Raw genomic sequence first — 13,645 nt, 5'->3', positions numbered from 1 at the left:
CGCAGTGGCAGATCACGTTTTGTTCCCTGCAAGACAAGAATGTCAGTGTTCTGCCATGGCCAGCGAAGAGCCAGGATCTCAATCCCATTGAGCACGTCTGGGACCTGTTGGATCGGAGGGTGAGGGCTAGGGCCATTCACCCTCAGAAATGTCCGGGAACTTGCAGGTGCCTTGGTAGAAGAGTGGGGTAACATCTCACAGCAAGAACTGGCAAATCTGGTGCAGTCCATGAGGAGATGCACTGCAGTACTTAATGGAGCTGGTGGCCACACCAGATACTGACTGTTACTTTTGATATTCACCCCCCTCCTTTGTTCAGGGACACATTATTCAATTTCTGTTAGTCACATGTCTGGAACTTGTTCAGTTTGTCTCAGTTGTTGAATCTTATGTTCATACAAATATTAACACATGTTAAGTTTTCTGAAAATTAACACAGTTGATATTGAGGAAGTTTCTTTTTTTTGCTGAGTTTACAATGTAGAAAATAGTAAAAATAAAGAAATGCCCTTGAATGAGAATGTGTGTCCAAACTTTTGACTGGTACTGTATATCAAGCCAATGCTAGCAGCAGAGGTTGTATGTTTCAAAACGCCACATCCCTTCAGATTTTAACTTTTTCATTTTGCAGAAATTCAAATCTCATGAGGTAAATGTTACTGACTAGTGTGCAAGTATGTTTTTAACTTCCATATGTCAACACAATGTTTTGGACAGCACTGTCTCACATTTTAATAACAGTTCATTCAAAACTATAAGCAATGTATGAAACTTGAAAGGGTAGTTTCTATGTGTGCTATGTTCATCTTATGTGTTTCACCCCAACAGAAACTGAGTTGAGTCGATTGTGAATGTATTGTGTTGTAAGAACTGTGTCCATTGCCATAAGCAGTATTAGAATGTCTGTACATAAAGATAACTTTGTCTAGGATTGTGCTCATAAGCGTCACGGTTAGCCACTGCAAATATCCCTCATTCTGCTGTGTCGGGCTTCAGCCTTGAGAGAAAGATGAACAAAGAATCCCACTGTGACTGAGGAAGCCTTAAGACTGAGTAATGCTTTTAACATGCATTGTACTAAAAATGACATTTGAACATTTTACATTTATCTGTGTGCATGCCTCATGATAGTATCAAATCATTATGTCAAGATAATAAAATCTCAAATAAACTCCAATTTCTGTTTGGCTGCCTCATTGGAAGGTATTTGTTTTACTGTAAATTGTCATTAGATTTTTATCAGTCAACGGTTTCACATAAACCATTTACATTTTTAAATATTTATTGAATGACCAGGAGATTGATTGTCTCTATTACAGTATGTGCAACACACTGGACTTTAAATATAGTGGGTGAATTAGTCTCTACCTCCTCCTGGTGGCAGAAGCTAGGTACTGACTAGAGGACAAGACAAAAAAAACAGCTAAAATATTTAAATACTTTCTGGTTTATAAGATTCAAAGGATGTATTTAACAGTTTTGTGTTATCTTATACAAATATGGTAATCAAGCAATCCCACTCAAATGCAACTTGAAATCACATGATGAAAGAGAAAGCTGCTGTGAGCACGTTTGTCAAATCATATACTTAGTTTCATACAGTAACGTCTCCAAATATCACATTTCAAGAGTGTAAATTGCCGTTTGGGCAACAGGTAACCCGATTAAGATGTATGCCTGAATAAAATCAAACATTGAAAGTATACAATAACATGGGGCAACATAGACAAATAACAGAATAATCAACTGTTAAGATTTAGAACACTGGTTGTCTACACTGACTCTTGTTGGTCCTGGTGTTCCCAGTCCTCTCAGGGGTTCTGGTCAGTCTTGTCACACTTGAGCATGATCTTGACCCCTTGTCCCTGGCGTGTGGTCTCGAAGGCCTGCACAGCCTGCTCTAGGGGGAACCGGTGGGTCACCAGGGGCGCCACGTTCACCTTCTTAGAGGCCAGCATCGCTATAGCTATTGGCCAGCTAGAATAAGAAGACAAAACACATTAACAGTTGAGTTATAAGACAACCAATAAACACAACTTGCTGTAATTGTTGGAACATCAGGGACCATATTCCTGAAGAACTCCCATTGTTGGGAAGGGCCTGTAAAGTAAGCATTTCACTGTTAGTCTACACCTGTTGATTGCGAAACATGTGACAAGTCCAATTTGATTTGAAAACTTCCTGCGCTGGCTTCGGGGCTCTGTTGTATTTATCTGGCCTGTAGGTCTTTTTTGGATGTCAGTTCAGTGAGACTACATGGAATGCAAAGTATTTTTTAGATTCATATCAATGTAATATTGTAACTGCATATTGCTTCATTTAGTTTTTGTTGTTTTTATTTTTTGTGTAAATACATATTTTGCTAATGTGTCTGAAGTAATGGGGAAGGGTCATGGCTGCTTTGTAAATATCTATTGATTTTTCCTGCTGGTTTGATAGCAGGGAAGAAAGCCCTTGACCGCTAAAGGACGATTGAAATCCTGTTGTCAATATAGTTTAGATGGACAATGAAAGGGTATTTGGGAGTTAATAGGGTAATATTCTTTTTTATATATGTATATCAAGCCAATACTAGCAGGAGAGGTTGTATGTTTCAAAACACCACATCCCTTCAGATTTGAACTTTATCATTTTGCAGAAATTCAAATCTCATCATGGAGGTAAATGTTACTGACTAGTGTGCAAGTATGTTTTTAACTTCCAGATGTCAACACAATGTTTTGGACAGCACTGTCTCTCACACATTTTAATAACAGTTCATTCAAAACTATAAGCAATGTATGAAACTTGAAAGGGTAGTTTCTATGTGTGCTAAGTTCATCTTATGTGTTTCACCCCAACAGAAACTCAGTTGAGTCGATTGTGAATGTATTGTGTTGTAAGAACTGTGTCCATTGCCATAAGCAGTATTAGAATGTCTGTACATAAAGATAACTTTGTCTAGGATTGTGCTCATAAGCGTCATGGTTAGCCACTGCAAATATCCCTCATTCTGCTGTGTCGGGCTTCAGCCTTGAGAGAAAGATGAACAATGAATCCCACTGTGACTGAGGAAGCCTTAAGACTGAGTAATGCTTTTAACATGCATTGTACTAAAAATGACATTTGAACATTTTACATTTATCTGTGTGCATGCCTCATGATAGTATCAAATCATTATGTCAAGATAACAATAAAATCTCAAATAAATTGGAAGATATTTGTTCTACTATGAATTGTGTCATTAGGTTTTATCAGTCAACAGTTTCACATAAACCATTTACATTTTTAAAATATTTATTGAATGACCAGAAGATTGATTGTCTCTATTACAGTATGTGCAACACACTGGACTTCAAATACAGTGGGTGAATTAGTCTCTACCTCCTCCTGGTGGCAGAAGCTAGGTACTGACTAGAGGACGAGACAAAAAACAACTACAATATTTCAATACTTTCTGGTTTATAAGATTCAAAGTATGTATTTAACAGTTTTGAGTCATCTTGTAAAAAATATTTCAAAAGCAACTTGAAATCACATGATGAAAGAGAAAGCTGCTGTGAGCGTAACGTTTTGTCAAATCATATACTTAGTTTCATACAGTAACGTCTCCAAATATCACATTTCAAGAGTGAAAATTGCTGTTTGGGCAACAGGTAACCTGATTAAGATGTATGCCGGTTAGTCTGGGGGCCTAGTGGTTAGATCATTGGGCCAGTAACCGAAAGGTTGCTAGATCGAATCCCCAAGCTGACAGGGTAAACATCTGTCGTTCTGCCCCTGAACAAGGCAGTTAACCCACTGATCCTAGACAGTCATTGTAAATAAGAACTTGTTCTTAACTGACTTGCCTAGTTAAATAAAAGTCTACACCTGTTGATTATGAAACAGGTCAAATTGTTCAGGGCTCGGTTTTGTGAGATGAATGGCAGTGTAAAAGACAACTTATTTTCCGTACCCAGTTAACCTGAGAGAAGGAGGTTCACTTACGTGTTGCAGTAGCGGAAGACCCCTCTGATGTCCACCTCTCTGAGAGCAGCATTAAGCAGTGGGATAGTGGTCATCGCTGCACCCAACCCCACTAGAACCACCACTCCTCCAGGACGTGTAGCCTGGCAGCAAGTAGTACCAGTCAAAGGTTTGGACACACCATTCAAGGTTCTTTATTTTTACTATGTTCTACATTGTAGAATACTGGTGAAGACATCAACACTATGAAATAGCACATATGGAATCATGTAGATAGCAAAAAAGTGTTAAACAAAACAAAATATATATTATATTTGATATTCTTCAAAGTAGCCAGCCTTGATGACAGCTTTGCACTCTTGGCACTCTACCAGCTTCATGAGGTAGTCACCTGGAATGCATTTCAATTAACAGCTGTTCTTTGTTAAAACTTCATTTGTGGAATTTCTTTCCTTCTTAATGCGTTTCTCACCACTCCCCCATATGCAATGTCTTGAACTATGCAGACAGACGGATTAAAAGTATGTTTACATTCTAATACTTCTGACAGCCAACTGTCTCCACCCATAACCTTTGGACTTTATAGCATTCCCAGAAAGCATGAATCATTATTATTGAGTCATTATTAGTTTTACACTTAAGACATGACTCCATTGCTGTGCTGTAGAATGTGAATTTTGTCTCTTGTATAATAAATTCTATAGATTAGTTCATACTGGATTAAGCGTACATTTTCGTTAACTGTAATTTCTTTAGCTGTGCGCCAACATTCCCTCCATCTTCTACCAACATCAGTTCTTTGTCTTGGTTGAAATAGTTTGTTTTTTTTGTAAGAGAAAACTGCAACATTTCACAGCACAGTATTTCCATGGGCTCTAATATCACTCTTGTAGCTGTACTTACATAAATGGCAGTCTGGACACTGCTCTCCACACCGGTGCACTCAATGGTGATATGAGGCTGTGCTCCCATCAGTCCTTCAACTCTCTTTGCCAGCTCCTCAGGCCCATCCTCTCTCTTCACAGTCAGAGGGAAGTCTGCTCCCAGCTCCTTGGCCATGACCAGGCGATCTGCTGACAGGTCTGAAACAGGAAAGACAAAAATAATACTGTGGCAGTCCCTACTATACTGGGCAAGCTCACAGTATTACTCATGTACCCACACAAAAAGCTTTTCACTTCAAAGCCCTTTCAAAAGAAGGAAGTCCTCGGTAGACAATTTAGATTTGAGAGAACCAAAACAGATCCCATAAAGAGTGTAGTGTTTCACCCTGTGCCTTACCAGTTATGACCACCTGTGAGGCACCCATAGCCTTGGCCACCAGCAGACAGACCAACCCAATCGGTCCTGTGATAGGGAAAAGAGAAATGCTTAATTTGAATGTGGACACTGCTCTCCACGCCGATGCACTCGATGGGGATATGAGACTGTGCTAGTAACCATACAGGATATTTTTCAACTTAGCTGGTCAACTGTGTGCATGAGGGCTAGAAGTGATGACATGAGGGGTCGGTATAGGAAATAGTACATAAGCCTTGTCTGAGCCAGAAGGGCCCATAGGGCAGGAGCCTATCAACTGATTCAGTAGCTTGAGGCACCTTGATGTGAAAGTACACTCCCTGGACAGGGCACTAGTCTATCGCCAGGTCTATATTGAAAACACATCGAACTAAAAAGCAAGAGCTGATCTTTATTTACATGTGTTAGTTTGTTTGTGTCACACTTCATGGGTCCAAGCTGCAGTAACAGTAAATAACAGTAACAATGAATGACAGCTGAGCTTTACCTACCTGCCCCACAGATCAGTACACTGCTGCCCAGGGTCACTCCAGCTCTGCGGCAGGCATGAATAGCCACAGACAGGGGCTCAATCAGGGCTCCCTCCTCATATGTCACATTGTCAGGCAGCCTGTCCATACACAGAAACAGAGAGAACTTAAGCAATGTAGGTTTGTCATGTTACCCCAAATGTTCTACATTGCAGTATGTTGACAGTTATCTGTCCTTGTAGATAAAGTAGAAATAATGAACTCACTTGTAACAGAAGTTGGCGCTGTGTTTGTAAAATCTGCACAAATTCCCATCATCAGGGGGTGTGGCACAGAAGAAGATAGTGGGGGAAAGATTGTATTTTCCTGATTTGAAGAACTCATCTATCTCGCGAGGGACACCTGGCTCTACAGCGACTCGATCCCCTAATTATCCAACACATATGAATAATTGACAGACAATCCCAAAGTTGCATTATCTGTTCAGTTTTTATAACTGGTGAACATTAACCTGCATTAAAAGCAAAACATTGAATCAAATGAGTACTTCCTTCTCACATGCTTGCACAGTTCTTACCTTCTTTGAGGTTCTTCACTGCTGAGCCCACCTTCACCACCCGACCAGAGGCCTCATGCCCCAGCACCATGGGCTTCTTTACCACATAGTCACCTATGCGTCCATTTTGCCAGAAGTGCACATCGGACCCACAGATCCCAACTGAATGCATCTGAAGCAACACCTCTGAATAAAGGAAAGACAAGCAATTGTGCCACAGGATACACAAACTGTACACAATTAAAAATCAAATGCAGAAATATATACTGTACAAGCTGTCTGCATCGTTTCTTATACCATTTGGACCTGGTTCAGGGATGGGTCGTTGTTCCTGTAAGAAATCAATCGTCACAATTAGTCTGACCATTCGGGTAATCAATCTTAATTATTTCTCCATTCGCGTCCCGCAACCAGCAATTTAAATGACAATTTATATTAAAACATTTTACTTTTAATGTTAAAAAGAAAGTCAAAATTATTCATATTGTATATGGTCATTTAAATGGCTAGTTCCTGGACGAAGCTATGCCGTGAGCAAATGAGCTAACTAACGTTGGTTATCAACTTTGTGATATTGACCGAAAGTTGCAGTTTTCATTAAATCTCGATCTGCTTATATCAACAAGACAAAGTTTAGAGACTACTTTATTACCAGTCTGAGGTCGCCCTGGGAATGCAACACCACGGATAGGTTATCTTTTTCCATGTTGTATTTACTCAAAGACAACTACAGTGTGAATAAAATCAAAAACCTTATAAAATTATTGTTAGGTCTGTGCATGGCTCAAAATTCACCTTCCTGCTGCTTGGTGGGCAGTCGACAAAACAAAACATGTGATTGGAGTATCGTTAGAGAGAACATTCCATTTTAGCAAAGAGAGGGTCGAATTGAGCAATTCTTAAAATTATACGAAAAGTGTATTGCTATTTGTATTAATCTAATATGAGTTATTTTAATGATTTATACATTAAATGTTGTAAGGCTCTGAAATGAATGCTACAATTTTTATGTTGCTCCTGTCTCACCTGCTGCGTCGCATTTGAGCTAACCCAGAGCGTTGTGGTTAGTCACATGATTGCAGTGCGAAGCAAATGAATCAGTCACAGGTCTTGTTTCCGGGGGCGGGAATGAGGTTGAAGACGCACAGGAAATGTTTCTATGGAGATACGTATATATGGATATATATAGAAATGTTTTTTTTTTACTTTTTTACTGTTTGTTTTTTTACAGTAACATGCAAAACATAAAACATAACAGCCAGCGGGATTCCACAAAGAAATTAGAAAAAAATAAAATACAACTAATCCACATTATATCAATTCAAATACAGACATGTAGCGAATACGTTGTTTTTTTACGTTTTGTATGCGTTTTAATGACTAAATAGTTCTGATAAAAAATAAAAAATGTTCCTAATACAATAAAGAGATTTATGACATCAATTGTGGAATCAGTGTAGTAAAATAATATGTCAAACTTTTCATGGTTGTATGCAGTTTGAGGCCAATATATGGTTTTACATCAGTCCAGAACAATTCACTATACAAACAATGACAGAATAAGTGTTCAATAGATTCCGTTTCTAGTTCACAGAAACTGCATTCACTGGTAACATCAGGTATATACAGTGGGGCAAAAAAAGTATTTAGTCAGCCACCAATTGTGCAAGTTCTCCCACTTAAAAAGATGAGAGGCCTGTAATTTTCATCAAAGGTACACGTCAACTATGACAGACAACTCTTGGGTTTTTACCAGAACAGGGGTGTCCCTTTCAGAGGAGTCAGCAGGAGGACACGGATTGGTTATTCCTGTAAAGTGCGTTGCTATGGTCCTATGGTATGAAACTATTTCTGTGACTCTACAGGTTGCATGTCCTAATATGAAGGCAAATACATGAACAATATAGTAACTTCGTAATAAATGTCGAGACGATATTAGCGAGTGGCCGGTGAGATCGTTAAATTCTGTACTGCAAAGTGGATGAATATTCAGTCTATAGAAATTGGAACATTTGAAATAAGAATTTACTCAAAAAGAGAGAACAGTTATAAAAAACAAGAAACAGGAGTAATTATCACATTTACATTACATTTAAGTCATTTAGCAGACGCTCTTATCCAGAGCGACTTACAAATTGGTGCATTCACCTTATGACATCCAGTGGAACAGCCACTTTACAATAGTGCATCTACATATTTTAAGGGGGGAGGGGGGTGAGAAGGATTACTTTATCCTATCCTAGGTATTCCTTAAAGAGGTGGGGTTTCAGGTGTCTCCGGAAGGTGGTGATTGACTCCGCTGTCCTGGCGTCGTGAGGGAGTTTGTTCCACCATTGGGGAGCCAGAGCAGCGAACAGTTTTGACTGGGCTGAGCGGGAACTGTACTTCCTCAGTGGTAGGGAGGCGAGCAGGCCAGAGGTGGATGAACGCAGTGCCCTTATTTGGGTGTAGGGCCTGATCAGAGCCTGAGGTACTGAGGTGCCGTTCCCCTCACAGCTCCGTAGGCAAGCACCATGGTCTTGTAGCGGATGCGAGCTTCAACTGGAAGCCAGTGGAGAGAGCGGAGGAGCGGGGTGACGTGAGAGAACTTGGGAAGGTTGAACACTAGACGGGCTGCGGCGTTCTGGATGAGTTGAAGGGGTTTAATGGCACAGGCAGGGAGCCCAGCCAACAGCGAGTTGCAGTAATCCAGACGGGAGATGACAAGTGCCTGGATTAGGACCTGCGCCGCTTCCTGTGTGAGGCAGGGTCGTACTCTGCGGATGTTGTAGAGCATGAACCTACAGGAACGGGCCACCGCCTTGATGTTAGTTGAGAACGACAGGGTGTTGTCCAGGATCACGCCAAGGTTCTTAGCGCTCTGGGAGGAGGACACAATGGAGTTGTCAACCGTGATGGCGAGATCATGGAACGGGCAGTCCTTCCCCGGGAGGAAGAGCAGCTCCGTCTTGCCGAAGTTCAGCTTGAGATGGTGATCCGTCATCCACACTGATATGTCTGCCAGACATGCAGAGATGCGATTCGCCACCTGGTCATCAGAAGGGGGAAAGGAGAAGATTAATTGTGTGTCGTCTGCATAGCAATGATAGGAGAGACCATGTGAGGTTATGACAGAGCCAAGTGACTTGGTGTATAGCGAGAATAGGAGAGGGCCTAGAACAGAGCCCTGGGGGACACCAGTGGTGAGAGCGCATGGTGAGGAGACAGATTCTCGCCACGCCACCTGGTAGGAGCGACCTGTCAGGTAGGACGCAATCCAAGCGTGGGCCACGCCGGAGATGCCCAACTCGGAGAGGGTGGAGAGGAGGATCTGATGGTTCACAGTATCGAAGGCAGCCGATAGGTCTAGAAGGATGAGAGCAGAGGAGAGAGAGTTAGCTTTAGCGGTGCGGAGCGCCTCCGTGATACAGAGAAGAGCAGTCTCAGTTGAATGACTAGTCTTGAAACCTGACTGATTTGGATCAAGAAGGTCATTCTGAGAGAGATAGCGGGAGAGCTGACCAAGGACGGCACGTTCAAGAGTTTTGGAGAGAAAAGAAAGAAGGGATACTGGTCTGTAGTTGTTGACATCGGAGGGATCGAGTGTAGGTTTTTTCAGAAGGGGTGCAACTCTCGCTCTCTTGAAGACGGAAGGGACGTAGCCAGCGGTCAGGGATAAGTTGATGAGCGAGGTGAGGTAAGGGAGAAGGTCTCCGGAAATGGTCTGGAGAAGAGAGGAGGGGATAGGGTCAAGCGGGCAGGTTGTTGGGCGGCCGGCCGTCACAAGACGCGAGATTTCATCTGGAGAGAGAGGGGAGAAAGAGGTCAGAGCACAGGGTAGGGCACTGTGAGCAGAACCAGCGGTGTCGTTTGACTTAGCAAACGAGGATCGGATGTCGTCGACCTTCTTTTCAAAATGGTTGACGAAGTCATCTGCAGAGAGGGAGGAGGGGGGGGAGGAGGATTCAGGAGGGAGGAGAAGGTGGCAAAGAGCTTCCTAGGGTTAGAGGCAGATGCTTGGAATTTAGAGTGGTAGAAAGTGGCTTTAGCAGCAGAGACAGAGGAGGAAAATGTAGAGAGGAGGGAGTGAAAGGATGCCAGGTCCGCAGGGAGGCGAGTTTTCCTCCATTTCCGCTCGGCTGCCCGGAGCCCTGTTCTGTGAGCTCGCAAAGTCGTCAAGCCACGGAGCGGGAGGGGAGGACCGAGCCGGCCTGGAAGATAGGGGACATAGAGAGTCAAAGGATGCAGAAAGGGAGGAGAGGAGGGTTGAGGAGGCAGAATCAGGAGATAGGTTGGAGAAGGTTTGAGCAGAGGGAAGAGATGATAGGATGGAAGAGGAGAGAGTAGCGGGGGAGAGAGAGCGAAGGTTGGGACGGCGCGATACCATCCGAGTAGGGGCAGTGTGGGAAGTGTTGGATGAGAGCGAGAGGGAAAAGGATACAAGGTAGTGGTCGGAGATTATCAATAGTTAAAGTACAATAATCAGAGAGAGAAAACTAACATGGATATAAATAGAAGAGAATAGGGTCAACATATTTAGGGTTTGAACAGATCATTAAAGTTTTTAGCCCTGGATCTATAGGGAGTAATATAGGAACAAGATAAAGTGGTTTAATAAGGCAATAGCACAAAACATGAAAATATGAAGTAAAGAATAAATATGTATATCACAGAAAGCTAAAGGAATAAACCCAGAAACAAGAATATCCATAGCATTAGAATAAATAAGGAAAATTACTTAAAAGAGCAGCAATTATAAAAATACAAAACAGCCTATAGACTAATATTAAAGAAAATACTAGTACTTGGTAGATTAACACAGAAAAAGGAATAAAACTGAGACTGACGTTAGGAAGACCAAAACGAGGAAGACCAAAACGATGCAGGCCGCATAATGAGTAAAAGGGCAGTAGACATTTTGAGCGTTAGACATCCCCTATGCAAAAAAATAACTAAAAGAAATGTCTAAGAAATGGGAAAAAAAGCACCAGGATAATGGGTACTAAATGGCCGAAAGAGGGAACATTTGATGTCTCAGTGTGTGAGGAAATGGAAACTCTAATAAAAACCATGAAGCAAATGGCACAGGAAAGAAATGGAAAAATAAAAGAGCTAGAGAAAGCGAGTTGATGAAAATGTTCAAAGTATACGGAGCGGTATTGTTAAAAAGTATAAAGACAGCAAGAAGAATGTTAGAGAAAGACAATGAAAAGTCAGACAGGAAGAAGGTGGAATGGTTTACAGAACCTTCACCATTCGCCAATGGACAATTCCTGCTGGTGTCTGGAATCGTGGAAATAAAAGGGTAAGTGGAATTAGAGGACGAGGGGGTTGTTTCCTCTACACTTCCTTTAGAGAGAAGAAAGGACTTGGAAAGGATAGGGGAGATTGAGCAAGGCACAGGAAGGAACCCAGAAAAGTTGAATTGTTATGAAGGATTAAGAAAGGCCTGAGCAAAATTGAAGGTTCAAAAGGATGAAGATTCACTGGATGAAGACATAGTAACTGAAATAGAAGCAAGAAGCAGGAGGGTGGATGGAAAAATACAAAAGATAGAAAAACGCTTAAGTGAACAGAGGGAGAGAGCAAATTAAAAGAAACTGAGAGAACAGACATGTAGTACACAAGAGTGGGAAAGTGAAGAAGATATGGCCAGTTTTAAGAACATGGCCTATGATTATGAAAGAGAGAAAATAAGTAGTGAGAGGAAGATGAAAGAACCTGAAAGATATGGTACACAATAACAGATTTTGATTAAAGTGACCCAAGGGCATTACATTCCATGGGGGTCACAGGACCTGGAATGGTTGGTTACCCATATACCTGACCTTCCTGATGGCGCTGGAAAATGGATCAGAACGTTTGAAGAGCAAACCATGGGGAAACTACTGGCTGTGGGGGATCTGAAGGCACTGTTGGCGAGAGTAGTAGGAGTGGCAGAAATGGAGGATGTACTGGATGTGGCCTGAGAATGGAAATAGGGGATCCAATGAGGGATGGAGTGGACTTTGATACATACCGTCCAGGAGTCTGGAGAGCCCTAAGAGATGAGTAATCTGCACGGATGGACACAAAGTCACTAAAAGGAGAGCCAATGGGGGTGACAGAGAATCCGGCTGTGTATTTACACGGACAGCTGAAACAAGGCAGGAAACAGAACAGGATCCAGAGGGAGACCGACTGATGACAACTCTGTTCCGAAACTCAGCGATAGAAACCATGCCCCTGTCAGTGAGAAGCAAGCTGGAGGATGTAGTGGGACTGACTTCAAAATGTCACATTCGTCGTATGAAGGAGACCAAGGCGCAGCGTGGTATGTGTACCTTCTTATTTAAAGAATGAACACTGAACAAAGTATCAAACAGAACCGTGAGGCTATACAAACAAGTGCTGACAGGCAACTACACATAGACAAGATCCCACAAACACCAAAGGGAAATGGCTACCTAAACATGATCCCCAATCAGAGACAACGATAAACAGCTGCCTCTGATTGGGAACCATATCAGGCCACCATATCACACAAAGAATTATGTGACCTTGTCATCCATGCAGTGGGAAAACACAAAAAGCATGAACAGAAACTCACAGTATAAGAAAAAAACGTTCAGTTAAAAATAACTCAGCTTCAGCTGGAAGAATTGACCTACAAAGGAAAAAAGAAAATCCAGATACAACACCTGTGCCGGAAGTAGGGACTATGGCTACAGTCTCCCCAGGAGGGCCGCAACTGCCTCCCGTCCAGCAGGCCCAAGTGCAACCCACACCACCAGTAGTAAATGTGTATGCACAACATCCCCAACAATGTAATAATGACAATGGGCAACATAGACATCCACAGAAAAATCATAGAAAAGGATTTAGGAGCCCACATGGGCCACCTAGGACCTGTTGGGGATGTCACCAGCTAAAACACTTCAAAATAAACTGCCCTACAAATTCTTGGAAGATACAAGGAAACAGGAACCAAAACGAACCAAAGAAATGGGTATCAATTTAAATGGAACCAAGAAGGAGGCTGGCAAAATAATCAGAGACAACCACAGGACCATATGAAACCATGGGCGGGGCCTAATCAGGGATACTAGGGATGCCCAGAGAATCCTACAGGGGAGAGTCAGTTTCCAATAACCACAAGAGCTGATCAAGAACCTATGCTGCAGTTTCAAATAGAGAACAGAGGCCCACCTATGATGATCAGTTCTGGAGCCACTTACACATGTATAAATCCAAATTATGCCTCATCTCCCCATGTCTGGAAAATATGCCAAAACTATAGGATTCTCGGGACAAACACAGCTAATTCCAATGACAGCTCCTGTACATCTAATGACTGATGGTAGATCAGCAACACTCCCTATACTAGTGTCAGAACAAACTCCAATTAATTTAC

General features: G+C 42.0%; 1 protein-coding gene across 3 annotated transcripts; it reads right to left on the bottom strand.

Moving 5' to 3' along the window:
* Positions 1-1,429: 1,429 nt before the first annotated feature.
* Positions 1,430-12,645, bottom strand: LOC124035802 (sorbitol dehydrogenase-like). 3 transcript variants are annotated; one of them, XM_046349563.1, is made up of 10 exons: positions 12,272-12,645; positions 7,300-7,430; positions 6,571-6,604; positions 6,295-6,459; positions 5,984-6,143; positions 5,739-5,857; positions 5,230-5,295; positions 4,852-5,030; positions 3,970-4,091; positions 1,430-1,977 (listed from the first exon to the last, which is right to left on the bottom strand). In XM_046349563.1, the coding sequence occupies exons 4-10, from the start codon at positions 6,443-6,445 to the stop codon at positions 1,812-1,814; spliced, it is 963 nt and encodes a 320-aa protein (XP_046205519.1). In that variant the 5' UTR covers positions 6,446-6,459; positions 6,571-6,604; positions 7,300-7,430; positions 12,272-12,645; the 3' UTR covers positions 1,430-1,811. The 3 variants fall into 3 exon arrangements, with proteins under 3 accessions (XP_046205519.1, XP_046205518.1, XP_046205517.1); XM_046349562.1 differs by lacking the exons at positions 7,300-7,430; positions 12,272-12,645 and adding an exon at positions 7,069-7,125; XM_046349561.1 differs by lacking the exons at positions 7,300-7,430; positions 12,272-12,645 and adding an exon at positions 6,926-7,100.
* Between the last annotated feature and the right edge of the window lie 1,000 nt (positions 12,646-13,645).

Source organism: Oncorhynchus gorbuscha, linkage group LG05, assembly GCF_021184085.1.
Source record: "Oncorhynchus gorbuscha isolate QuinsamMale2020 ecotype Even-year linkage group LG05, OgorEven_v1.0, whole genome shotgun sequence".
NCBI classification, from domain to species: Eukaryota; Metazoa; Chordata; class Actinopteri; order Salmoniformes; family Salmonidae; genus Oncorhynchus; species Oncorhynchus gorbuscha.
The sequence above is the reverse complement of the archived record's forward strand: the minus strand, read 5'-3'. Positions and strand labels throughout refer to the sequence as shown.